This window comes from Vanessa cardui, chromosome 14, assembly GCF_905220365.1.
Source record: "Vanessa cardui chromosome 14, ilVanCard2.1, whole genome shotgun sequence".
NCBI classification, from domain to species: domain Eukaryota; kingdom Metazoa; phylum Arthropoda; class Insecta; order Lepidoptera; family Nymphalidae; genus Vanessa; species Vanessa cardui.
In genome coordinates, this window is record NC_061136.1 from 1,427,025 (window position 1) to 1,452,879 (window position 25,855).

At 30.0% G+C, this 25,855-nt stretch overlaps 3 protein-coding genes and 1 long non-coding RNA gene across 5 annotated transcripts; 2 read left to right on the forward strand and 2 right to left on the reverse strand.

Annotated features, from left to right (window-relative positions):
• Positions 1 to 388: 388 nt before the first annotated feature.
• On the reverse strand, positions 389 to 5,680 carry LOC124535126 (50S ribosomal protein L1). Its single transcript, XM_047111203.1, has 8 exons — positions 5,566 to 5,680; positions 5,441 to 5,493; positions 5,213 to 5,343; positions 4,704 to 4,917; positions 3,879 to 4,046; positions 2,616 to 2,849; positions 1,185 to 1,282; positions 389 to 578 (listed from the first exon to the last, which is right to left on the reverse strand). The coding sequence occupies exons 1-8, from the start codon at positions 5,582 to 5,584 to the stop codon at positions 446 to 448; spliced, it is 1,050 nt and encodes a 349-aa protein (XP_046967159.1). The 5' UTR covers positions 5,585 to 5,680; the 3' UTR covers positions 389 to 445.
• Positions 5,681 to 5,904: 224 nt separating this feature from the next.
• Positions 5,905 to 14,479, forward strand: LOC124535207. The gene is made up of 11 exons (XM_047111328.1): positions 5,905 to 6,837; positions 7,080 to 7,213; positions 7,295 to 7,424; positions 7,500 to 7,665; positions 9,063 to 9,243; positions 10,602 to 10,719; positions 11,275 to 11,395; positions 11,934 to 12,053; positions 12,844 to 13,132; positions 13,411 to 13,528; positions 13,848 to 14,479. The coding sequence occupies exons 1-11, from the start codon at positions 6,064 to 6,066 to the stop codon at positions 14,100 to 14,102; spliced, it is 2,406 nt and encodes an 801-aa protein (XP_046967284.1). The 5' UTR covers positions 5,905 to 6,063; the 3' UTR covers positions 14,103 to 14,479.
• A 1,953-nt stretch (positions 14,480 to 16,432) lies between these two features.
• LOC124535178 lies at positions 16,433 to 17,209 on the reverse strand. Its single transcript, XR_006966791.1, has 2 exons — positions 16,991 to 17,209; positions 16,433 to 16,755 (listed from the first exon to the last, which is right to left on the reverse strand). It is a non-coding gene; the product is annotated as an uncharacterized LOC124535178 (long non-coding RNA).
• A 408-nt stretch (positions 17,210 to 17,617) lies between these two features.
• On the forward strand, positions 17,618 to 22,224 carry LOC124535292 (mitochondrial pyruvate carrier 1). 2 transcript variants are annotated; one of them, XM_047111466.1, is made up of 4 exons: positions 17,618 to 17,771; positions 18,132 to 18,203; positions 18,352 to 18,452; positions 21,997 to 22,224. In XM_047111466.1, the coding sequence occupies exons 2-4, from the start codon at positions 18,136 to 18,138 to the stop codon at positions 22,170 to 22,172; spliced, it is 345 nt and encodes a 114-aa protein (XP_046967422.1). In that variant the 5' UTR covers positions 17,618 to 17,771; positions 18,132 to 18,135; the 3' UTR covers positions 22,173 to 22,224. The 2 variants fall into 2 exon arrangements, with proteins under 2 accessions (XP_046967422.1, XP_046967423.1); XM_047111467.1 differs by lacking the exon at positions 17,618 to 17,771 and adding an exon at positions 17,795 to 17,883.
• Positions 22,225 to 25,855: the final 3,631 nt, after the last annotated feature.

Genomic DNA, 25,855 nt, shown 5'->3' on the forward strand with positions numbered 1-25,855 from the left:
AAAAACAGCTGTTTTCTAAGAATTGAAACATTTCATTATAATCTTTTAATATTTTATAATAGTAACATTTTACTACCATTCACCATAATTTAAATTGTTAATAATTCTTATAGTATGTATAAAAAACAAATGGATTTCATTTCCGTAGATGTTTAATAGATATTGCGTAAATAGATCTAAATTGTCTCATTAAGGGTTCCACTTTAAATTGTCTTTTAATATTAAAAATATTCGGTAATACTTTACCTGCTCTTAAATAAAATCCAACATTAGATATATGTAGATGGCAATCTTTGTAAAAAATAAAAGTGATTTCATATCTTTAATTGCTTAGTGTTGTCTTATGTAAAGGTCAAAATTTTTCGATTATTAAAAGTCTATTAAAATTATAAATTTTTATTAACCAGCTATTCTAATATAATAACTACATACAAACATAAATAATCTAAGCTTTCGCAGCAACCTCTTCATCTTCATTGTCACTATCCTCTTGGACTTCCTTTGATAATGTGCGATCAACATACACAAATGGATCAATTTTGAGCTTTTCGGGTGATGGAGGACTTGTTAAATAGCATCTGTTAAATAAATCATTAAATTATTTTATTCCTTAATTAAATAATATTAGATAAACTTTTTCAATAGTTTTTTAAAAAATAGTAAGCCATATATTTTAATACAACAGCTACATGATTTTAAGAGGTTAGATATCACAGCTTCTCATAGTATGCAGTTCTTATTTAATGCCTCAGTGAAAGAACATTCATATTTTTTTTAATTTATAACAGCTTCAAGAAAAACTTACTTTACTGTACTTTACTTACTTCAAGAAAAAACTATAAATTAGTGACTTTGTTCCCAGCAATGGGAACTAAGGTGTTATGTTTATTATGTCTGAAGTTACACTGGCTGACTGACACCAGAATGAACTGAACTGGTACTACTCAATTGGTAGTATATACTCAGACAGGCTTGCAAAAAGCCAAACCAAGCAAACAGTTTTAAGTGTAGATTAGGATATAGATAGGATATCAATAGGATTCAGATATCAAATATAATTAATAAGACTACTTCTACAAATTAGTTAGGAATATAATGCAAACCTCTATGGAGCAAATATTTATCTCTATACCCAAGTTTGACTTACTTAAGTATTAAAAATGGACAAATAATTATCTTTATACCTTGTAATAAAAAGTCCATCTCTTTTTGGTCGTATAGATTGTAAGTCCTTCAATAGAGCATCAATGTTTTCTGTAATTTGCTTCGTTTCCATATTCAACTAAAACAAAGAACACATTATATATATTACTAAAGTAACAAGACACATTATCATACATTTTTAAATATTGCAAATACTATTGGTCTATATAATATCATAAGGAAATAAAATGTTTGTTTGTCAGTTGAGGTTGATTTTCAGAACTAAAAATCCACTCCAATTAATATGTTTTCACTGGTAGTAACCTTTCTACCTATGTACCTACATATTCCTGAGTGCTTTCCTTTATAAATAAATTACAGAAAAAAAAAATATAAATGAACGGCGGTACATATTTCAGGGCCAGATGAAAGGTAGACTGATTACAAGCCCAATATTAATCATCTATTTAGGAGGCTTCTTATTACTTTCAAAATAAATTCTTATAATTCCTTATAAATGAGATATCTGGGGTAGGTTTAGAACCCCTATACCTGGCTCTGGTTGAAGAAATTGTTAAGTGGCGGATCGAATCCGAAGTAGATTTTCGCAAGATCTAGGCAGATTTGAAATAAATAAGGCAGCTGGTGATAATGATGTATTATAAATTTATCATCTGCCGCCGTTTTGTCTGCATGTAGCGTTATTTAAGGTAGTTTGCAATTAGCGAAAAGAAAACGAGATTGCGTTTTGGGATTACGATAACAGCCTCTCCCTTTGAGGAGAAGGTTTGGAACGTATTCCACCACGCTGTTCCAATGCGGGTTGGTGGAATACACATGTGGCAGAATTTCTATGATATTTGTCACATGCAGGTTTCCTCACGATGTTTGCCTTCATGGCTGAACATGAGATGAATTATAAACACAAATTAAGCACATGAAACAGCGGTGCTTGCCTGGGTTTGAACCCGCAGGCCATCTCGACTCATTTTGGGATTAATTACAGTCAATGAAGATTGTACTCGTACTCGTAACCGATACAACTTTCCCCCCCGAACGCGAGTGAAGCCGTGGGCGGAAACTAGTGTATCATTTGTTTTAAAATGTGTCAATTAATATATATCAAAGTAAAAGTAAAGTAACAGTCTGTAAATTTTCCACTGCTGAGATAAGGCCTCCTCTTCCATTAAGGAGAGGGTTTGGAACGTATTACACCACGCTGTTCCAATGCGGGTTGGTGGAATGCACATGTGGCAGAATTTCGATGAAATTAGACACATGGAGGTTTCCTCACGATGTTTTCCTTCACCGCCGAGCATGAGATGAATTATAAACACAATTAAGCACATATATATAGTGGTGCTTGCCTGGGTTTGAACCCGCAATCATCGGTTAAGATGCACGCGTTCTAACCACGGGGCCATCTCAGCTCTAATATATATCAGAATATCTCAAAATATTATTTAACTCACTCGCCCGACGGGAACTTCTACAGAACCAAAGTTTTGTTGATGGTCATCTTTAACGATTCTGTACTGGACGCCGGCGGCGAATTTCTTGACTAGGTCACAGATGTTGGGGTCCAGGGTACCGGAGCGCACGTTCGGGAAACGTCTCTTCATCAGACCACGGATTGGAACAAGATCCGTTAAAATATTTGGATGAGCTATAACATAGTCATAATCGCCTAGTTTGATTTCTCCCTCCTGAAAATAAAAGCACGACAGTGATTAGTTATATTCATGCTTCATTTGAATTTCATATGACAGAATCTGTGAATGTTTTGCTTCACCAACAAGCAGATTAAAAATTAATGATTGAAAAAGCACTCATTTTTACCATTTGGTTTACTTAACTTAATTAACTATGGTTAATTTTTGTATTAAGTATTTTATCATAGTTTTTACACAACTCTGCCCTCCTGACTAAGATGACCGTAACTAACATTTTTATGAAAAATGAGTTAATAATTGATTCGGAATCAGCGTGTTGAGATCTACAATCTCTTCTTAGTGATGTTTTTGATAAAACTTACACAAACCGAGATAATGTTTATCATAAGCGCCGTAATTACATATTTTTATGTTTGTTGCTAAATTTAAAGACCGTAAGATCGTCTACGTTCGTTATGCTTAAAATGTTTGAATGAGCTTGATCATTCGTTAAAAATGTATACCAAATATAAACGCCGTAAGATGAAATACCGCTGATATCTAAACTATGTTCACTAATTGTGCAAGGCTAATAATAAACATAAAAACAGTAACAAACAATTTACGGTCATTTTGCCTAGTAATGGTAATATTTACTGGACTTATTTACTACTGAAAACTATTTGATCTTACCGTTGTCAAATGTATTGTACGATAACCTATTTGATATCTTTTCTTTTATAATATTACTAATTTACTTCATATAACAACCGTAAACGCGGTTAGACGTCTGTTATATTTTGTATTAATATTATGGGTTTTAAGAAGCGAGGGGATGAGTTACATATCTGCTTAGCGGTCGGTGCATCACCAGATTTCGTGGGTTGTGCGAGCATTATTTGAATGTGTGAGGCACGAGAAAACATAAGTTAATATTTGTTATCTAGATTAGCTTAGTTCTATGGATATTCAGAAGATATTTTTATTGGATTATTTTGTTGTATTTTGGAAGTAGTTTTGTTGTCTCAATTAGGACGGCAGAACTACTGTATTATTTAATTATCAAAAATAACTTTATATTACCTGAATCTTCTTCACTAACTCTGTGCTACCAACAGTAGTTGCTCCCGCCTCTGTAACTTGCTTGATCAGTTCAGGTCCCTTACAAAATGCAAGAATGGTTCTTTCCTCATCACGCGGGAAGAAATGGGGTAGTAGTGTAAGACGTATAATATTGTCTAAATAACGATTCTGTAAAATTAAAAAAGGGGATATACTTATTATAGTTGTGCTATAACTAGAAATTTGTTTTCACAACAAAATTACATATATAAGATACTTGGCCTTGGTGATTGCCTTTTTTTAATTTAAGAATATTAAATGGATACATTTTAAAAAATCCCAGTAAACTAGCAACAATTAGTTAGCTTATAATCCCTCAGCCTATCACTATAGCTTTGATGTTATAGTTATTTGATAACCAAAATATTATTATTAGTTGGGAAGTTAATATAATTTACTCATGCCCAAATCCTCATCTGATAACCATAACAAGTTCATACATAGTATCTGACCAAAAGCAGCAGAATTAATATGAATAAAAAAATCAACATTGTTATATGTAAGTGTCGAATACATAGACCTATTTTATATTGATATAAAAGGTTGGAGGGAATGTTCTATCATATTTTAATTTATTTAACAATATATGCATATATTATATATGCCCCATTATTGGTAACAACTTGTTGCAATCTTTTAAGCAAAAAGAAAAATTATCTGCTTGTTTAAAATATGACAGAACTTTCCCTTCAACCTAATATTTATTAGACAATGTTTTTTGCTTCTCAGAGTGAATGAAAAAAGAAATACTTAAAATACATTACCATAGTAACAATGATATGATACCTTTTTAACAGCTTCCATGTTAAATTCAATTTGAGCAAACAAAAGTGAATCAAGGGCATTGTACATTGTTGGATCATGAGTTTCCTTATGTGCTGTAATAGCATCCTCAGCGGTATATGTCAACCAGCGGTAGTATCGCATAGGATACACATCATCTTTTGATTCCATTTTAAATGAATAATCTAAATGCTTGTTCACATGAACTTTGGTGATTCTGAAAAATATTCAAATGATTTACATTAAAGCATGTACCAGTGAATGTTATGAAATATTTTTTTTAATTTAACTAATTGATTGTCTAAGTATCTATATTTAAAATAATATAAATTATAATAAAAAAATATTAATGACTATTTTATAAAACATTGTAGAATTTTTATACTGTTTTGATTATTTTTTTAATTTGATTTTTTTTTCTGAGTGATCTCAGTTATAGCGTTGTTTACTTTTTATTCTCTGATATCTATAGACCGATCAGTTATGGTATCATAGTAATGATATAAGCTTACTTATTTTTGCCTCTTTGGTTATGGGGGATAAAACCAATTTTAGTGATTTCAACTTTGACCTTCTTCGCACGAGCCTTAGCTCGAGTACCCTTACGAGCTGCATAATATACTGGTGCAGTGTTTATGGATCGCTGAAATTGTAATTTATATTATAAAATAGTTTGATTTTTAGTAATACAATATACATAATTGATCAATTACAAAACAATAAACTTATTATGTACTTACTAAAGTCGTAACATTGGGTTTATGAAGGCTTAAGGCAGTATTAAACAAGGAACCTGCAATAGATATTATTCAATGAAAAACTGTGCATATACAAATTGTACTTAAGATCTCCTATTTAAACTTACGAAATAACGTTCCGGCCATTATTTATTAGTATCAATTAGGTCAAATATTTTTTTAATGTTTTTAAATTTTTTAAACACTTTTTAGGTTAACTATAGACAACTTTTTATTTTCAATTTTCATTTATGTAACAGAGGCAAAAGATTAAAAGACAGTTTTGTACTGGTACTTATTGTTCCAAAATGTGATTTATTTGAATACACAGAAATACATTTTTTGTATCAGCTTGTGTTTTATTTATATCTGTTACAAATTGTTAGAATAAAGTTTTAAAGAATAAGAAACTTTTGAAATTATAACAATAATTATCGTTGAAACCCGCAAGCTCAGTGTTAATCACTAATGTCATTTGAAATTTGTGTATTTCTGTCAAACCAAAACAATCGGTTTCCGTTACAATGCGGTCAAATAAAATTACAAAATAAGCATTTCAATGTTTTTATTCCTGATTATAACACAAGTTTGAGTTATATTGTGGTGTTAATAGAATTTAAGTAAAAATGTATAAAATCAATTGTACTTTACTTGTGATTTCTTTGTGTGCTTTACTATGGGGTGTGGCCGGTCAGTACGAATGGCAAATACGCGATTCTGTCGACGAAATTCGAGGAAAAATGGATAAAATTAACACCGACAACTGCTTTATTAGCCATTTAGATGATCTCTTCCTTCCCGAGGATTCCGTGTCTCACCATCCCGATGTAAAAGAGATAAACATCAATCCAGTTTTCGCAAATCGTACTGCAATGTTACATTTGCACAATATGGCAATGACGAGGGCGTTTTTCTGGAGTTACATTCTACAGTCCAGGTTTATTCGACCTGCGATAAACGATACCTACGATCCAGGGATGATGTATTATTTTCTATCATCTGTAGCCGACGTTTCTGCTAATCCATACATAAACGCTAGTTCGTTATATTTTTCACCGAACATGTCATATACGTCCTCATACCGAGGATTCTTCAATAAGACTATGCCTAGATTCGCGCCTAGAGCTCTGAGAGCAGATGATTTCAATGATCCTGTTCATTTGCAAAAGATATCAACATTAAATACATTTTTTGTGGAAGATTTGGGTGCATTTGACCCTGAAAGCTTGTCAAAAGATTACACATCAGATTTCTATCGTACTAATGAGTGGTATTCCTTATGGTTACCCGACAAGGTGTCAAATAGACATGACACAAAAACAACATATCAGGTTGAAATACGATATGCTAATAACACGAATGAAACATTCACATTCCACGGACCGCCTGGCAATGATGAGGTTTGTATGTAAACAAAAAAAAACACTAGAAATAATAAACTAAGGGCAATGAAGAAATTACTCAATTTCATTATTTATCAAAAGATTGTTTTTTTGTGATTTGAAAGTTTATTTGTACTTCGTATATTTGCTCTGAATATATTATCAACGAAAGTTTAATATAAATTCTAAGAATGAGCTAAACTATGTTTAATATATGTTAAAATGTAACTTTTACTCATGTCTATGATTATATATTATAGACACCTGGACCAGTAAACTGGACAAAACCTTATTTCGACTGTGGTCGATTAAACAAATGGCTTGTGGCTGCAGTATCACCTGTTGCTGATATTTATCCTCGTCACACTCAGTTTAGGCATATTGAATATCCAACGTAAGTTATTCAAATTATACTATATATATGTTACTCTATATGACATATCTGCATTTATGTAATACACTTGTAAATATACAGATACACAGCAGCAGTGGTTATGGAAATGGATTATGACAGGATAGATATAAACCAATGTCCACCGAGTCAGGGTAACGACAAGCCAAATAGATTTGCTTCAACAGCGAGATGTAAAGAGGAAACTACTGAAGTAATTACTTTGATTTTTTTTTCACATTTTAATTCATACGTTAAATTATATATTTAATTGTTGATTCTCTTTTAGTGTGAACCAATCCATGGTTGGGGCTTCCGACGTGGCGGCTATCAATGTCGGTGCCGGCCAGGTTTCCGTCTTCCAAGTATCGTGCGTCGACCGTACCTTGGGGAGATTATCGAAAGAGCGACGTCCGACCAGTATTACAACAACTTTGATTGTCTGGAAATTGGATGTATGTATCGTACATAGGTACATTTGCTAATACGCTATTTGACAATGCGAAAAATAAATTGTGAATTATTGTAATCAGTGTATATTATGAGTTAATAATGGTTATTTACTAACGAAACTTGAAAATAATACGTAATTTATTCAGAAATCAATAAATAAAAAAGCATTTCTTCAAAAGTTTGTCACATGATACAAAATGCTCCTGATTGCCGGACTTATGATGAAGTCACTTTATTGTAAACCTTGCTTTTCTACAAAATGTACCACAGATTAAAATACATCAAATTGACGTCACCGACCCCATTGCAGCGCCATATTGTCCAAGTAGCGTTTTCGCGCGTTATTTAAATATGGAATTTTTAATATGATATTTTTCGGCAAATATGTACTAGAAATAAAAAAATCAACTTTCACTGGGTTCCTTAACCTCTAATAAATAAACCAGTCATATAGCCTATTGAGATGACAAATCCAAGCCTTACTTTTAGATTATATCATGCTGCAACTGACCGTAATGAAATTTCTTTGTATTCATTTTGAAGACATAAGATTTCCTTAGCAATTTCAGATCTTAAATTATTCAAGCTCAATAATATCGCGTCGATGTAATGTGATTTGATACGTTGTTTATTTTTCTTTTGTGCTGTTGTGGATGGAATAGACTATACAGTATAAACTCGTTATAACAAAGCTCAAGGTACTGAGCATTTTTTTGTCGTTATAGAGAGTTTTCGTTATATGGAGTGAACAAAAAAAAAATAACCAAATCGATCGAATCGAAATCGAAATAAATAAAATATGCTTATAAATAATTGTTTATATGGGTATTAACCCAAACCTACCAAGTTGTGCTCACTTCTATATAGAGAGTTTATCGTTATAAAGGATAACGTTATAAAGAGTTTACACTGTATGTGTATTTATTTATTTTATTTAAATACTTTATTGACCAACAACATATATTTTGACAAAAGGCGGACTTAATGCCTGAAGGCATTCTCTACCAGTCAACCTTTAGGTCAAACAGAAAGTCATGAAGGCGGTAACAATAAATTTTATAATAAATACGATAGTAATAATAATAAAACAAGAACACAGATAAAATATTATATATATGCATAAGAATACACATTTATAATTATATATACATGTATGATATAAAATAACAGAGTGGTAATAGAAATTATAAAAACACAGCGTAGTGAGAAAAAAAAAAAAAAAAAGAGAAACTTAAGAGAGGTTTTTAATAAGATGCGATAAGGTCGCCAAAATTGTACGCCTGTCATATCTAGGCCATATCTTTGTCATTTGTATTTTTTTTATTTCACTGTGTGGTGTACAATAAAGAATAAACTAAACTAAACTAAACTAAGATGATCCTGTATGTGTGGGTTTCAGGGGTGCAGCGGCTGCCAGTGCAGTGGGAGAAAGCGCATCCGTTGATCCGAGCGCTGTACGCGGACCGCTACTACGAGTACGTGAACGCGACGAGCGGGCCCGCAGCGCTGCACGCCGAGCGCGTCAACGTATACGAGGTGCTCAACTTCATACGCTCCGTGCAGCCCTGGAACTGCTCGCTGTGAGTACAACGGCACTACTGTGGCCCGGCTTGTATGCAACAATGCCACGTTCGAAGCTCAGCTTTTGTCATACTTAGGTCAAAGAATCCAGCAAGTTTTCATTAATGGAATAAAGTCTACTGGATCTATGCTAAAAATGGGTGTTCCACAAGGTTCAATTTTGGGTCCCTTTCTATTCCTAGTATATATAAATGACCTTCCTTTCTTTGTTAAAGGTATTTTTGATATAGTATTGTTTGCTAACGATACTTCACTGATTTATAAGGTTGACAGGAAAAAAACTGACTATGACGATGTGAACGGTGCCTTATCACAGATACAAGATTGGTTTAATGTAAATAATTTGGTTTTGAATACTCAAAAAACAAAATGTGTAGTTTTTACCCTACCCAATGCTAGAAAGCAAAATTATAATATATCTTTAAGCGGTGGCCGACTTGATGTAGCCGACACTACCGTGTTCTTGGGAATAAAATTGGATTCCAGATTGTCATATGGCATATTACTTGTGGATAACGCTGCAGACATTGAATCTGTCTTTATTTTACAAAAGAGAGCAATACGGTTTATTTATAATCTTGGAGCTAGAGACTCTCTTCGGGATGTTTTTAACAGAGTAGGAATACTCACTGATGTGTCGCAATATATTTACAACAATATCATGTATATTCACAGTAACATTGATAACTTTGATAAAATCAGTGATAATCATTGTATATGCACTAGAAGTAAGGATAAGCTTATAACGCCAAGTTTCCGACTCCGCAAAGTCAATAAATCTTTCTTGGGGCAAGGTATCCATTTCTATAATAAAATACCTGTTGACTTCCAGGCAGGATATATTAATTTAATAATTGTATTAACTTAAAAATTAACTAACATGACTGTATTTTTTTAAATGTTGAAAAAGAGTAACTACTGAGTTTCTTGCCGGTTCTTCTCGGTAGAATCTACTTTCCGAACCGGTGGTAGCTTTACTTAATTGTTAAATGACGATTCAAAAGTGCTTGTAAAAGCCCACTTGAATAAAGTATACTTTGATTTTGATTTTGTCTTGAGTATGAATAGATTGTGATTGTGTATGTTTGTTATATTGAAATGATAAATTATGACTATTGACTCCCTTCCTGATTCTCTGTGATAGTACATTTGTAGCTAGAGGTAGCTCAATATTAAAGTTCACCATGTAAAATTCAGATTCAAAAGTATGCCCCGTTGGATGTAGTATAGTGAAGTATATTTTTATTTTGTAAAAAAATATCTCAGTTGCAGACCTGAGTTATGAATTTTAAAGGTTGATGCATAATCATTAATGATGACCATATATAGTTCTAATTAAAAGTATTTTTTGTTGCAGGTACAATCCGACAGATTTATTCTTGAACGGTGATATTGCTTTTGGTGCAGAAGAGCAGTTTGAGAATCAAGCTAAAATGGCTGTGCGATTGGCGAATTTCATAAGTGCATTCTTACAAGTAAGTCACATACAACTAATTCATTTTTTAAATTTCATGATGAGTATTATACTCATTATTAATATTTGAGACATAAATATATACTTAAAAACATATGTCAATAAATTATTAGCAATATAATATGATTAACATATATCATATAATTAAATTATTTTAATTATTTCATACAATTAACAATCATGTTTATTGTGTTCCGCACAAAACAATCTTAATCAGACTTCTTCAGGTCAAAACTGGGAGTTATAATAACAATGATATACAGAATCAAAATAGATATATTAACTTTTATAAAATAAGGAAATTAAATATGAAAGTGTATCTGGTAAAAGTGCAAGGGTCACTCTGAATGTCGTGCTTTATCGACAGATAATAACAAAAATATTTATTTTGCAAAAAACCGCAATGTCATATTTTCTTTCAAATCTATTTTATTGACTATTTCATATAAAAAGCTTATGTGAAATATGTTTGAAATATTTTTAGATACTGTTATTTTTTCTCTCTGTAATATGAACTATAATTTTTTTTAAATAATACAATTTTTATTTGTTTCAGGTGTCAGATCCAAAAGAAGTTTTCAGTGGTACCAGAGTCGCCGACAAGCCCCTCACTGAGGATCAGATGCTCGGTGAAACTCTTGCTATAGTCCTCGGTGACTCTAAAATTTGGTCTGCGGGTAAGTTATAATATGTCTTAAAAATAAACTATCTACATAAAAAAATGCTAGTATTAGTCATGATTAATTGTGTGGATATAAAATAAAAGCTAAGGTAAATAATGCAACAATTGCAAATACACATAATGCAGATTTGTTTCTGTTTGTTTGAATGGCATAATTATAAAAAATGTATAATATTACATTTGATAAGATAGCCATTATTTTTAGGAAATTGTTATGTGAATTTGTCTAAGACTTTCTTGTGCATTTTGACCTCCTCTAACCAAGGCAATTGAAAACATACAAATGAATAAAACTATACTGCCAAACAGCAATATTTAGTTTTGTCATGTTCCATTTTGAAGGGAGATTGAGGCAGTACACTTAAACGACAAGAGACATTAATATTTCTTTGACCTTTTGGCCAGACAGCCTACCAATATCATTAAAACAATACTGTTGTATTAATTACTGGATTGTAAATCCTATTGTGTACAATAAACTGTGTGAAAATAAACACAAAATTGAGTAAAGGCTTTCCTTGCAATCATTTCAGGTACATATTGGGATAGGAACAAGTTCACAAACCGAACGTTCTTTGCACCGTTTGCACATAAGACTGAACTAAACACTAGGAAATTCAAACTCGAGGATTTGGCGCGAATTAATAAGACTGGTATGTTGTTTTTTTTTATAATTAAGTTAAGTATGTAGTGTTAATAAATAATAGTCAATGTTATTAAAACATGTTATATTTTAATTTTTTTCATATGTTTCTATGGTTAAATACCGTTAAAGCTGGTAAAGATTGAAGCAAAATTGGCATAATAAGAATTTCTTTATCATCCTATTTTAAAATATAGATATTAAATTAAATAGCCGTGAGGTGACCGGCAGAATAGAATAGCACCTACCTCTTTCTTACCGAGGTGTCGTACAAGGCGACTAAGGTACTTAAAAGATTGGCACACTGATAATTTACCTAACTTGCTATGCCAATAATACAGACATTACTAAACACAGAGGTGTTAACGGACTTATCATCAAATCCGGGGTTTTCCTGTCTTCATAGAGAGCAGGTTTTTGTACGTCAGATGGCAATCGGTACTGAAATAATAAACCTAAAACGCCAAATTATTGGGCTAGAATTATGGAAAGGTTATATAAAGCATTGAGGATTACAAATAGGGCGTCGCCGCGAAACGACGCGCAGACACATCGCCCTACCTCTGCGAATAGTATGCAAGGGCTACCGGGTCTTCGACGATGTTAAGGATAGAGCGAAGTGGAGAGCTAAAACGAGGAAAGCTGACCCCACCACCATGTGGGATATATAGCTAGGAAGAGAGAGAGATATTAAATTTAAAAAAAATAATAAAATACTTATTCTGTTTTGCTTCTAAGACTAATTCTATTTCTTAATCTATATTAGATAGGAAACTAATTACAAAAATGTTTAAATCCAGATGCTGTATATATTAACAAATCGTGGTACCAATTCCTGAAGCAGAGATGGTCGACAAATTTCGACAGCCTTGAGAAGTATTTTCTTAAAATGAAAATACGTGATTCGGAATTCGGAAAGTATTTGAAGCAATACGAGAGATATCCAACGTTTTATAGAGCAGCTAGTCTCAAGCACGGACACTGGACACGCCCTTACTACGATTGCGAAGGACCTCTAAAGCAATGGGTTATTACGTATGCGTCACCATTCTTCGGATGGGACAGTGTTAAAGTAAAGCTGGAATTTAAGTGAGTGTGATTGGGTGATAAATTATTCTTTTAAAATGTGATTTTTAGTAGACTTTTTAAAAGTTATTTTTATTTCATACCTTGTTTAAATACAAATAACAAAAAAAAAATAGCAAGGAACAAGAATTTTACCTATAGTATTAAAAAAATAACTATTTATTGAATAGAAATTCCCTTTTTGTCTTGAAATAAGCTATACATAGAGACTTAATATCAATAGTGATTTCTCTGATATTTAATTGTATATTATAATATTTATTTAATTTTCTTTATTCCAGGGGAGTAGTGGCAGTGACCATGTCTTTGATGTCTTTAGACATTAATCAGTGTCCGGACAAATTTTACGTACCAAATGCATTTAAAAGCACCGACAAGTGTGATAGGAGATCCTCTTATGTGAGTAAAATGATTTAAGCTAATTAATATGTATCTTGTAATTTTTAAAAAAACATTTCATGCTAAAAGCAAATAGTAAATAATTATTTTTTATCTGGATTAATTATATAATTCACATATTGCTCAAAACTGAAAGAAAATATTGAGTGCAAGAGCAAGTGTTGGATGAAAGTCTGCGACTTGTATCAATTTGAATCAACTCACATTGAAATAGTATGGTGAGAGCAACAAAAACCGACTGGATTAAGTTTATTAATAATTAATTTCCTTTGAAATTATAGAAGATAGTAAATAACACAATTTTAACTTTACATTACAGTGTGTGCCAATCCAAGGACGTGGGTTCGAAGCTGGCGGCTACAAGTGTGAATGCTTACAAGGCTACGAGTATCCATTCGAGGATCCCATCACATACTACGACGGTCAGATTGTAGAAGCCGAATTCCAGAATATCATAGAAAATAAGGAGACACGTATAGATATGTTCAAGTGTAGGCTGGCTGGTGCATCAGCTATTCAAGGTAGCTTCGCTGTATTGTTTACAGTTCTAATCTTTTTGTGGAGATTCAGGTAATTTGACAGTGTATTTGCGCCTGATAAATATAGTCTGACCCAAATAGTTTTAAATAGGTTTCAAATATTTTGTAATTAAAATGTTCCTTTATTAAAAGGTATGTTTTACTTACAATATTTGAAAAGAATAAATGATTTGATATTCATGATATTTCTATGTACAATATGTTTATACTCTATTCCAATCAAAAGAGGTATGATATAAATAGGCTTTGATTTATTATTGAGATTTTCTTATAGCTCTTTATTCGTTTTTAATACTCTACATCTCTACTAGGCTATACCCAAACTTCACTGACATTCTCAACCAATCTCGAATAATTATATTGCGTCAATATATAATAATGTTTTTTGGTTCACTCCTCTGTTGATTGGCACAGACTATATCTTTTTCTATATCTTAATATTTTGTTTTGTATTTGTGGTGATTTCAAGTACTTTCGAAAAATCAAAGCGAAAGTGATATTTATATAAAAACACTCTTTGGGAGATAAATCTTATCTTGTTTTTTTATTATTAATGAAATGTCAAGGGAGTTAGTATATGTTTTGTATGTGTTTACTTTGATATGGGAGTAATTATTTTTTTTATTTTCAAAATGCCAAATCATTTAGCTGAATCTCGCTTGACTTTTAATGTAGGTAAGTAGATAGGAGCTCAAAGTGTTCAGTATATTTAAAATACATATCTAATATTATTTCAATATATGTAAATGGTTTGATTGATTTCACTTTAACTTTGTAACTACATTTTTGTAACTTTCTTAAGACTTATGAAACATTTTGTATATTTATTTATATATTAGAAATTACCTCGTTAGTAAACATATCAGTTAATTCATCATTAGCAGTGTACTTAGACAAATCGTTCTGATATATAATAGATCATAAAAGTAACATATATTGGCCCAGTGAAGGGTCATTCATTATTATCCAATAACCTTACATACATAAAGAAAGGCCACTTAACCAATCTAGAAAAAAAATGATGTGTAAATTGGTAACTTTGTTATGTGCCTATTTCAATGGAAAAAAGTGTTAAGATAAACAAATCTTAGATTAAGATAGAACCTTGCTATATTATGCACTACAAACAGTTCTAGATTAAGTATCAATAGCTCATACATGCTGCCTAGTGAGTGAATCTCAAGTTCTATTCTGGAATCATGGGTTTTTATAAAAAAAATTAAAAGAAGTGGAAAAGAAGATAGTTATTCCAAAATGCTTGCATTGTTAGTGCCCTTTTTAAAGGCTATAGATCTGACTTACAGTAATTGATATCCTTGGCACATTATTTACATATAATATAATGATTACTAACAGTGACTCATATATCATACGGTCATTCAAGGGTATTCTTTACTCATTGAATATAAAATCATGAATTTTGTTCATGATTTTATAGCTTGGAAATCATTTTTTATGTGACTAGATGCATTTAACTTTCTCGTTGTAATAGACATTGTAGTAGACATTTTTGTAAATCAGTAGTAATAGACATTTTTGTAAATCATTCCATTAATATTTTCTTTATCGTCAAGAGCAGCTAAAATTAAGTCTTTTTGGAAGCATATTGCTAATTTTTAAATTATATATTTTATTAAATTTATTTTTATTCTTTGTGTTTTATATAATATACAATAGGAAATATAAGATTTTTTAGGTATCATTATAATTTTAAAGTAAGGTTAATATTAATGTTTGAAAATGTAAAATATAACAACAATCAATTTTATTGCAAATCATAGTTTTGAGTTGTCAATATTCTACTTTTAAGCTAATCATTTTGTTTATGAATAATACATTGATTTGTTGTTATTATTCAATATTGATACAAATTGAACAGAAAAAAGACTAATAAAAAAAATTGACATTTTAATAGAATTTTAAAGTGAAACTTATTTGGTATAGTAATAATAATATTCAAATGTTGAATATTAGTATAATGTAGGTTTCACTCCTGTAATATTGTACTGTTTAATTGCACACAGTTTTATTTCATGAATTTTTATACACACCACTCTGAAATAGTTTATATGATACATAAGTTTTTTAAAAGCAATATTATATTTGTATTTTTTATATACATTTCCATTTGATTCTTGTAAATAAATAATGATATCATATATGCCATAGGAATTTATACATTGAAGTTAATTGAGCTTTTAAATAAAGACAATCTCATTTTCAATTTTCTAGTTGAATATTCAAGACTTTATAACTCATTCCATTAAAGAAGTCTTTATTTTAAATCTTGAAATTATTTTGTTTATTTTTTTAGACTATCTAAATGGAATAGCTATATATTAAGTGTTCCACGGTTTTGTATACATTTAATGCCTTTAGTTTGTTATATACTATTGATTTTATATCCTTTTCGTCCAATAGTTTTATAAGCCTTCAATTTGTGTCCATTATGTATGTTTTTTGTCAAAATATTTTTCCTATACTGTTTTTTTTACTATAATGCATTTTTTATACTATTTTTACACTGAGTGATTTCAGGCTGCTCTACTTATTTGTTTCAAAGCCAGGGTAAATATCCACGATGCCGTCCATTTAAGTGCCTTTTACAGATTTTTTAATTAAATGTCATGTAAAAAAGAAAATGCTTGTTTTATTTATCCATTCTGCATGCACAAGTCCTCAGGTATACTGAAATGAAATCCAGTTAAAGTTAGTGTGCTTAAAGTAATAATAAAACATATTTGTATCAATTTGTAAAGATTCCACTTTAAAACGAGTTTGAAGTGACCAAAGATATCAAATAAAGCTTATTTGTTTACTCAACTTTAAAAATATAATAATTACGATAAATGAATCAATCTATCTATCTAAAAATTTCAAAATCGTCTTATTACTGGTAAAAATGAATTATTTATAATCTCACTTGTGATTGGCTAGGATTATGCTCCGTACATAAATTAGCGCCCCAACTAGAGCTATATAAAGAGTTACATATAAAAGCAAGTATATCACTATTATACTACGAAGTAAACTCATAATTTGAAAAACTACATTTTAGGCATTTTATTTTCATTTTACATTATGAAGTTTTGTGATGATTGTTGATTAAATAATTATTATTATGACGGTTCAAGTGTCATATATATGATTTTTTTTAAAAGTTGCAATATTATTTCTATTTACTTAAGAACACCCTCCACGTTTAATTAATTCATTTTCAATGAAATAAACTTTTCGAAAAAATCTAATGTATGTTTTTTTTTTGCTGTCCTTACTCCTATCCCATGCCGACCGAGATAAATCGTAAGCAAACTTTCTAATTCTTTCTCATCAATAACAATTTAACGTAAAGGGTCGTGACACCGCTTGCGCTTTTTTTTATTTAAAATATTAGAATATGGCACCATTGCGACATAATGTGACAAACTGCTTGATGACAATAGAGTACAAAATATCAACCAATAATTTTATCGAAACTATGATTCTCGACAATTTATGATCGATGACATTTCAATTAAATTCTAATAACTGACATTTGTTATTGATAACAAATGTCATAATTATCAGTGACTTTAGGCAGTGACACTGACATAGCTCAGTGCTCAAAATCCAATAAAAGAAGCACCACTGTGACTTTGTTTTAAAAGATAACGAAATATACATTTATAGTTTTATAATAAGACAAGGAAGGAAACATAATAAAGGTAAATAATGATAACATACATTTAATCACACCATTCAAATTTTTAATATGAAACCATTGAGAAGGTTATAACCTTGACATCTATTGAAAAGTTGTACACGTAATTATATACGGTAAAATTAAAATGTATTAGCTTTAATAGATAAATATATGGAAAACATGATACATACCAAACGTTCCTGCTTGTTATATAACTTCGGCAGAGTTCAAATGACTTAACAACATTTCTGAAATTCTTCCATAAATTTAACTCCAGTTAAAAAAATGGTTTAATTGAATTTAAAGCACAATATTCAGTCATAAAAAAGATATAAAAATTGAACTGTAAATGCAGTATTAAAAAAATAAACTTTTTTTTCAGAAAAATGAGTGGAATGGCAAGAAAATTACTTACTCAGCTTAAAAGCAAAGAATTTAGAGAATATTTGATGAGGTAAATATTTGTATTAAAATAATAAATATAAAAAACATTTTTACTGTTACCTGTTTATTTTTAATCAATTAAATTAAATTGTATTTGACTGTAAAAACATGTATATTTATAATTTACAAAATTATAATCACCTATTTAATACTTTCAGCACACATTTTTGGGGTCCAGTGGCAAATTGGGGAATACCATTAGCTGCTATTGCAGATACTAGAAAGGATCCCAGCTTTATAAGTGGCAAAATGACTTTTGGTTTGTATGAAAGTATATTTTAATTTAGTCATAGAAAAAATAATAATATATGCTAACAAAACAACAACATTATTAACTGTCTGTTTTATTCTTTTCAAAATTATAAATTTTTGAAATCCATAGTCATGCATCTTTTCATATTTGTTAAACAATTTTGACACGTCTCTTTTGTCTTTTTTCTAATGCATATTATGCTATTAAAGCTATAACCAAATTCATTCTTAATATATGACACTTTATGAAGGTTCAATTTAAATTAGATTTAAAGATTTAATAACATTACTCTGTGGTAGGGCTTTTTGCAAGCCAGTCTGCATAGGCACCATCAATTTATCATATATTTTACCACCAAGCAGCAATACTATGCATGTGTTGTAGTTTGAAGGGCGAATGAGCAATAGAAACAGAAGCAAGGGACTTATCAACTTTGTTCCCATGGATTTGGGTTCATTAGAGAGCTGTATTAGCCTTGAAAGTGTGACAGACAGATTTACATTAGATATATAATATTAGTATATATTATTAGTATTAGATAACAAAATTTGTAATAAAACATGCTAGTTATATTAACACATATATTACACATACCAGCGGTAAGTATTAAGTGCTTACATAAAATGTCATTAGAAATACTGACTGATAGGCAAGCAAGTTCATTACCGCATATATGATTAACATATGATAATAATCTGATTATCACTAATATAAATAATGTTATGTTGGTAGAGTACAAATAAACTTTGATAAGAGGTCACATAGGAATATATTTTATTAGAATGTCACAGATAAAAAAAAATTGAGTTATGAACACAAAAAAATATTATATAAATTAATTACAGAATTTATTTAGGTGATATTATATGTATTGGCATTTTAATGCTTTTTTCTTTCATAGATTTTTGTTGCATAATTTTTTTTCATGATTTTATAAACAATTTTAAGTAAAAATATTTTTACATAACTTAATACATATATATATATATAAAAATATATTATTGCCTATATATATATATATATATATATATATATATATATATATATATATATATATATATATATATATATATATATATATATAGGCAATTATATTGCAGGGGAATATAAAGGTGATATGGTGGGTTTTTTAATTTATGATTGAGATCTACATTTTTTTTATATATCCAGACATTCATGTAAGCGGTTGAATGTTATCTGTAGATAAAGACGAAAGTGTATTACCAAGTCAAATAAGACAATACACTATTACTTGATTTATTTTTATTTATAGAACACACATTTTCTATTACATTTAATATACAATATGTAACTCAGTAACAAATATTGTTTATTGTTTACTTTATATTACTTTCAAATAGGTAAAGGCTAATTAAGTATTTAGTCTGTCAACGGACAGATTAAAAAATCACGGCGAATTTAATTGTCGATTAATAGAAAACAGTCGTAGATAACGAAATATATTTCATAGATATGCTTTATAAAAATGTCTATTGTAAAAAGTCATATCAAAATATTTGCTCATAATAAAATAAAAGTAATATCATATCAAAACAAGATATCAAATTATTAATTTCTCAAACTAGTATAAAACAAATTCGCTTATCGTATCCTTATGTATGCTTATATCTTTAAAATTACGCTTCGATTTTAGTGTGGTTTTTTTAATATAGTGATTCGAGACGAAGGTTTTTGTAAATAATACAAAACAATTTTTCATGTAATTTATAATTGGAGCCAAAATATTAAATCTATAAAAAGATTATTTCTATCATAGCAATATCATTTTATGATATCTTAAACATCTATAAAAAGATAAAAAATCTAGTTCACACTTGTTTCGACAATAAACTTGATAAATAAATATCAGATAATATTTATTCATAAAACCCGAGATAATAAGATTTTACGCTCAAATAAAAAAAAATTTCATTGAGCCTCTCTTAAAAAGGATTTGTTATATATTTTAAAACCGCCATTATAATTAAAAAATCTTTATATGGGCGCTGCATTGATGATGTAAAAGTTATCTATAATTTTTACAGAGCAAGTGTCAGTTTATGACCAATTAATTGTCCGGTAATAATTAATGGTCCCAAGGGACCAACACTTGATTAAAGCAAATAATGAAGTTTAATTTCACAAACAATTGTCAATTTTTTAAATCATGTTGTCTTATTCACGTAAACCACTGCTTCTATACAGAATTCATTTCAGTAATAATTGCTAGACTAATTTTCATTGCATAATATTATATTTGAATATAAGAAAATATAAATTAATTTTTAAAATTCAGCACATAATATGTGAACCAAAACGTTTGTGAATTGAGTGTTTGTCACCTGAATTCTCTAGTATGTTTGTTGTTGTATGTGTTGTGTTGTCATCATTAAATGTTTTCTATTTAAAAAGTTACATTTTTCGTGTATATGTTCTCATATTTACATAAAAAAAGTTATGTGGCATAAACATAGTTTGGAAACGTGTCATTTCACACATCTACAAGTAATCGAAAAACTTTCGCCTAAGTAAATTTTCGAACAGACGCTAGTATAAACTACGCTAGACAGATTAAACTAAACACCAAGTTAATTATTCTATTCTCTATGGATCTGATCTATATTTATTAACTAATATCTCTAAGCTCGTTGTAAGGGTTAGTTTCACGAGAGACTGAAAACTTTATATAAATAATTCAAGATATAACTTTACCTTTAAATCATAACATGAAAATGTTGATCGAAATTTATTAATGAACTAGTTACTCAGTTATTTTCACGTATTTAGAGTTCCTTGCCCCCAGGGGCTATAGCGTGATGTAAAATAGACTCAAGAATACTATAAAGTACAAAAACTGTTTGAAATTCGAACGTTAGTTCAAGAGATTAAATAGTACAAACGAATAAACTATTAAGTTAAGTTGTTATTGTATGAATTAAATCAAGTTTATCAGGACAATAATCTTAGAAACTGCAGAGCACTGGTACAGTCTGGGTAAGAAAAGGTTCGTCGCTATAAGATCTATTTTCGTGTGCCTAGTATGAGCGATAGTTTGCTTTTCCGATCGAAAATGACAATTCGTAGCAATGATTTGATGTTTAGATTCAAAAGGTACTGAGAGTGTAAGACTTGATAAAGAAATGAATTTGAAAACAGACGAAGGTTTTTTTTACTCTGACTGTACTTACAGAACAATACATACTTAAATGTTTTTATAGACGCTGTGTACTTGTTTATTTATGTTGTAGTTTTCAGTTAGATTAGAGATTATTGACGAACTCCGTGGTCGAGTGGTGTGTACACCGGTTTTCATGGGCACGCCACTCTGAGGTCCCGGGTTCGATACCCGGCTGAGTCCATGTAGATTATCATTAGTTTTCTATGTTGTCTTGGTTCTGGGTGTTTGTGGTACCGTCGTTACTTCTGATATTCCATCACACAAGTGTGTTAGCTACTTACTCTACTAATTGGGATCAGAGTAATGTATGTGATGATGTCCAATATTTATTTATTTTTTATTATCAATTAAAAATGTAAATTTTTTTTTCAGCTCTCTCGATATATTCACTCATGTTTATGAGGTTCGCCTGGAAAGTCCAACCTCGTAACCTTCTGCTTTTCGCTTGCCACTTCACGAATGAGTGCGCACAGCTAACACAGGGTGCTCGCTTCATCAACTATTATTATATACAGGGTGAGAAAAAGACGGCCGAAGCGAAGTCTTAAAGTTAGAAATATTAGACGGTTATATATAGTAGACAATTGTAGGTTCAATAATTTTGTTCAAAATGGCCACAACGGGTTTTATTTAAATGTAAATATATACATATCATGTGATATATAATGTGTGTATATTTGTATATTTGCTCTATTGAGTTATCCAAAGTTATATTTATTATTAAAGATTGCCAAGAGTAATTTGTTATAGAAAAAATAGCCAAATTAAATAAGTAATTTTTAGATTTATATAAAGAATAAATAATGCACAATTTCAACTAGTAATTCAAATTTATATAAGCAGTAACAATCTTTTAATAAAGCACAATATTAAAATCGCAATTTTTAAAGGATACTTGATTGTTTATATAATGAAAATCGTTTATTAATATAAATAATATAAATTTTTAAATGAATTTAAGTGTTATAAATAACCAGAACAATATTCATTTCAGTATATGAAAGAAAAAAGCTAATTAAAACTAAGTATCTACTAGTAATATATATATGTTTTGTTAACCGTATTTTCGACTAATACGAAATTTAGTGCACTCTTGATCTTACAAATCAATATATACTTTATAGGCATCAATTAAAAAACTATAATGCCTATATATCATTTAAGCACTATAGAACTTTAACACAGGATTAAATTTAATCACCGGTATGAAATGTTGATATTTAAAGACTTAGTAAGATACTCAGTTACTCTTTCAATAACAAAATAACTTACTCGATTAAATAACAAAGATATGATAACTGTATTAAATATTACATTAAATTTAAAGATTTTTGACTTTTAATGAAATCTATCAAAAAGAGTGTAAATACTTTTAAACTGTTGTTTTTTTTTTAATCTGTATTTACAATACACTTGAGTCTTATGTCTTGCTTATAGAGTTTAAATTTGCATGTGATATATTGTATTCTTCAGAATACAGTCACCTCTCCGAAGGAGAGTAACTTATTATATATAAAATTATGTGGAAATTTGAACTTAACTGCTTAGATAATAAAGTTCATTAAGTTTAAAATGTTGAGTATGAAATGTTTGGCGTTGTGGCCATATTATATGTGACATCGCTGTTTATGTACAAAAGTATATTTTTCGAATATTTATTGTGATCATGTCGATTTAATTATACTCTATTGTTGATCTGTTATCTATGGTTTTATTACGTCAAAACTATAAAATAAATACAGTGTAAACTCTTTATAATGTTATCCTTTATAACGATAAACTCTCTATAAAGTAGAAGTGAGCACGACTTGGTTGGTTTGCGTTAAAACCCACATATTGATATACCTTTATAGCGATACAGCCATTCTCTATTACGTAGAAATTTGTTCATAATTTTAGACAGTAACTATTTATTATCCTGCTTACCCAATCATATCTAATCATCGAAGCATAGAGTTAGCATTTTTCGCTGCTAATACAGTCAGTATTTTTTTTTATTAAGATGAAGGAGATGATCAAGTGGACGAAACCGAATCACCACCAATTGTTGCTAACTATATTTTATCTATTTCGATTTCGATTCGATCAATTTGGTTGTTTTTTTTTTCACTCCTTATAACGATAACTATATAACGAAGAAAAATGTTCAGTCCCTTGAGTTTCGTTATAACGAGTTTACACTGTATATCATCGTAAAATTGTAAATACCCTTAGATTGTAATCTATATCGTGCAATTGTAAACTGTCGAAAGATGATGATGAATGATCTATAAATACGTGAGATATCACAGACACACGTTAAAACCCGCTATCTTTATTTGTAATCTGGATTTTTTTAATGAAGTGCATAATGTATATCTCAATTTTGGGGAATATTCATTAAAATATTTAATCATTTTTCTTTAAAACTATAAAATTAATTATGGAATATAATTTCTTAGTAAACAATTTAATTCGATTTATAAACGTTTCTTTGTAATCAGAAATGTCAGAATGATTCTTGGTATGATATTGTTGTATGTTAAGAAAAAAAAAATGGCGCACTTCAAGGAATTTCAGTTGATAGTTCGCGACGCTACAATGGCTTCCCAACGCCTTCGTTTCATCAAAATAAGCAAGTTGATAGCGACCTGGGAATCGCGGTCGCATATTCACAAACACTTGTTCACAATGAAGACGTCTCATTGTTCACGTTTCTAAACGTTCCCTATTGTCTGAACGCCTCAACTTGGAAGGAAATAGAGGTTTCCCGCGCAATGCTCGCAAACTTTCACAGATAAGATATAGATAGTGAAGTGTCAAGCTAATGAAATAATGTTTTCGTTATAGTTTCATCTTAGACAACTTCTTTGTTGTTTTTTTATTAATTGTCTTACAAAAAACTTGTTAATGATTTTATTATTTTAATACAATTGATGATGATTATTATTACTTTACTTTACTTTCTTACTTTTAGAACACAAAAATAATAAAATTATATTGAGTACTCAACTGACTAATTATATAATAGGTATTAATCGGGATCCGTTGTCAGAATTTTATTAAATAACAAAAATACGAAATATTTAAATAAATATTTACAAAAATGAAAAACAAAAATCGCATCAAGCTAACACTGTATACCATTTTGATTATTAATATTGAATAGGTTATATCATTAATTAATTAAATGAACGCCATGTTGATGCCTCACTGCTCGGATACCTTCTACTCTTCTTGAGAAGATAGTTTATATGCATGTATATGTCGTTGTCATATGGCATTGCATCCGATACACGTAAGTTTCCTCACGATGTTTACTACCGCCGAGCTCATATAAGTAATACTCGTACAGTACCGTCATGTACATATCATCGTACAGTGCCATTACAGTACCGTACAACATTTATCTGCTAGGGGTGTTAGGGAGCTCCGTAACCGTAACCGAAACTATCGGATATCCGATATAAAAAATCATCCGTAACCGTAACCGAATCCGAAATTAAAGTTTCGGATAGATAATACTCAATATAATTATTTATATTTATTTTTATTATAAATAGCTGTAATAATTTCTCACAGACTGATTGTAATTCCTGCCAAAAACGAAATAAAACTACTTTATTACCTATTTGTATTTTGTATTTTACTTTTAAAATTCCTTAAAAATATAATATCCGTAACCGAAAGTAACGGATAATCCGAAATAATTTATTATCCGTATCCGTAACCGTATCCGGTATAATAATCATTCATATATCCGTATCCAATCCGTAACCGAAATTTCATATCCATAACATCCCTGTTATCTGCTATTCCATCACTAAACACTCTGGACTTGTTGATATAACATTATCGTTAGTTAAAAGTAAAATAGTAAATTTATCTGGGCCCAAATCTTCGTCCTTGATTGGTTAAGACTTGATTATATAGTATTTGACAGCACCACAGCCCCGGAGTGCGCGAATGCGTTATATCAACACAAACTCGCAGCTTCTCCGATTCGCAGTGTAATAAGACAACACCGTATAAATTGCTTTATTCTACATAAAATAGTACATAGTTCTTAGTGTGACATAATGACATTAGTTATAAAATAATATAAAGTAAAAAGGTTCAATATTACTACATTCACCCACACTTTAATTTAAAACATAGTCTTGTAATCGCGTAGGAAGTCTACGCTCTCTGTTTGACCTACGCGAACTTGTTTCCTCTTCCACAGATGTGGAGCGGTTTCCTTCAGGTAATT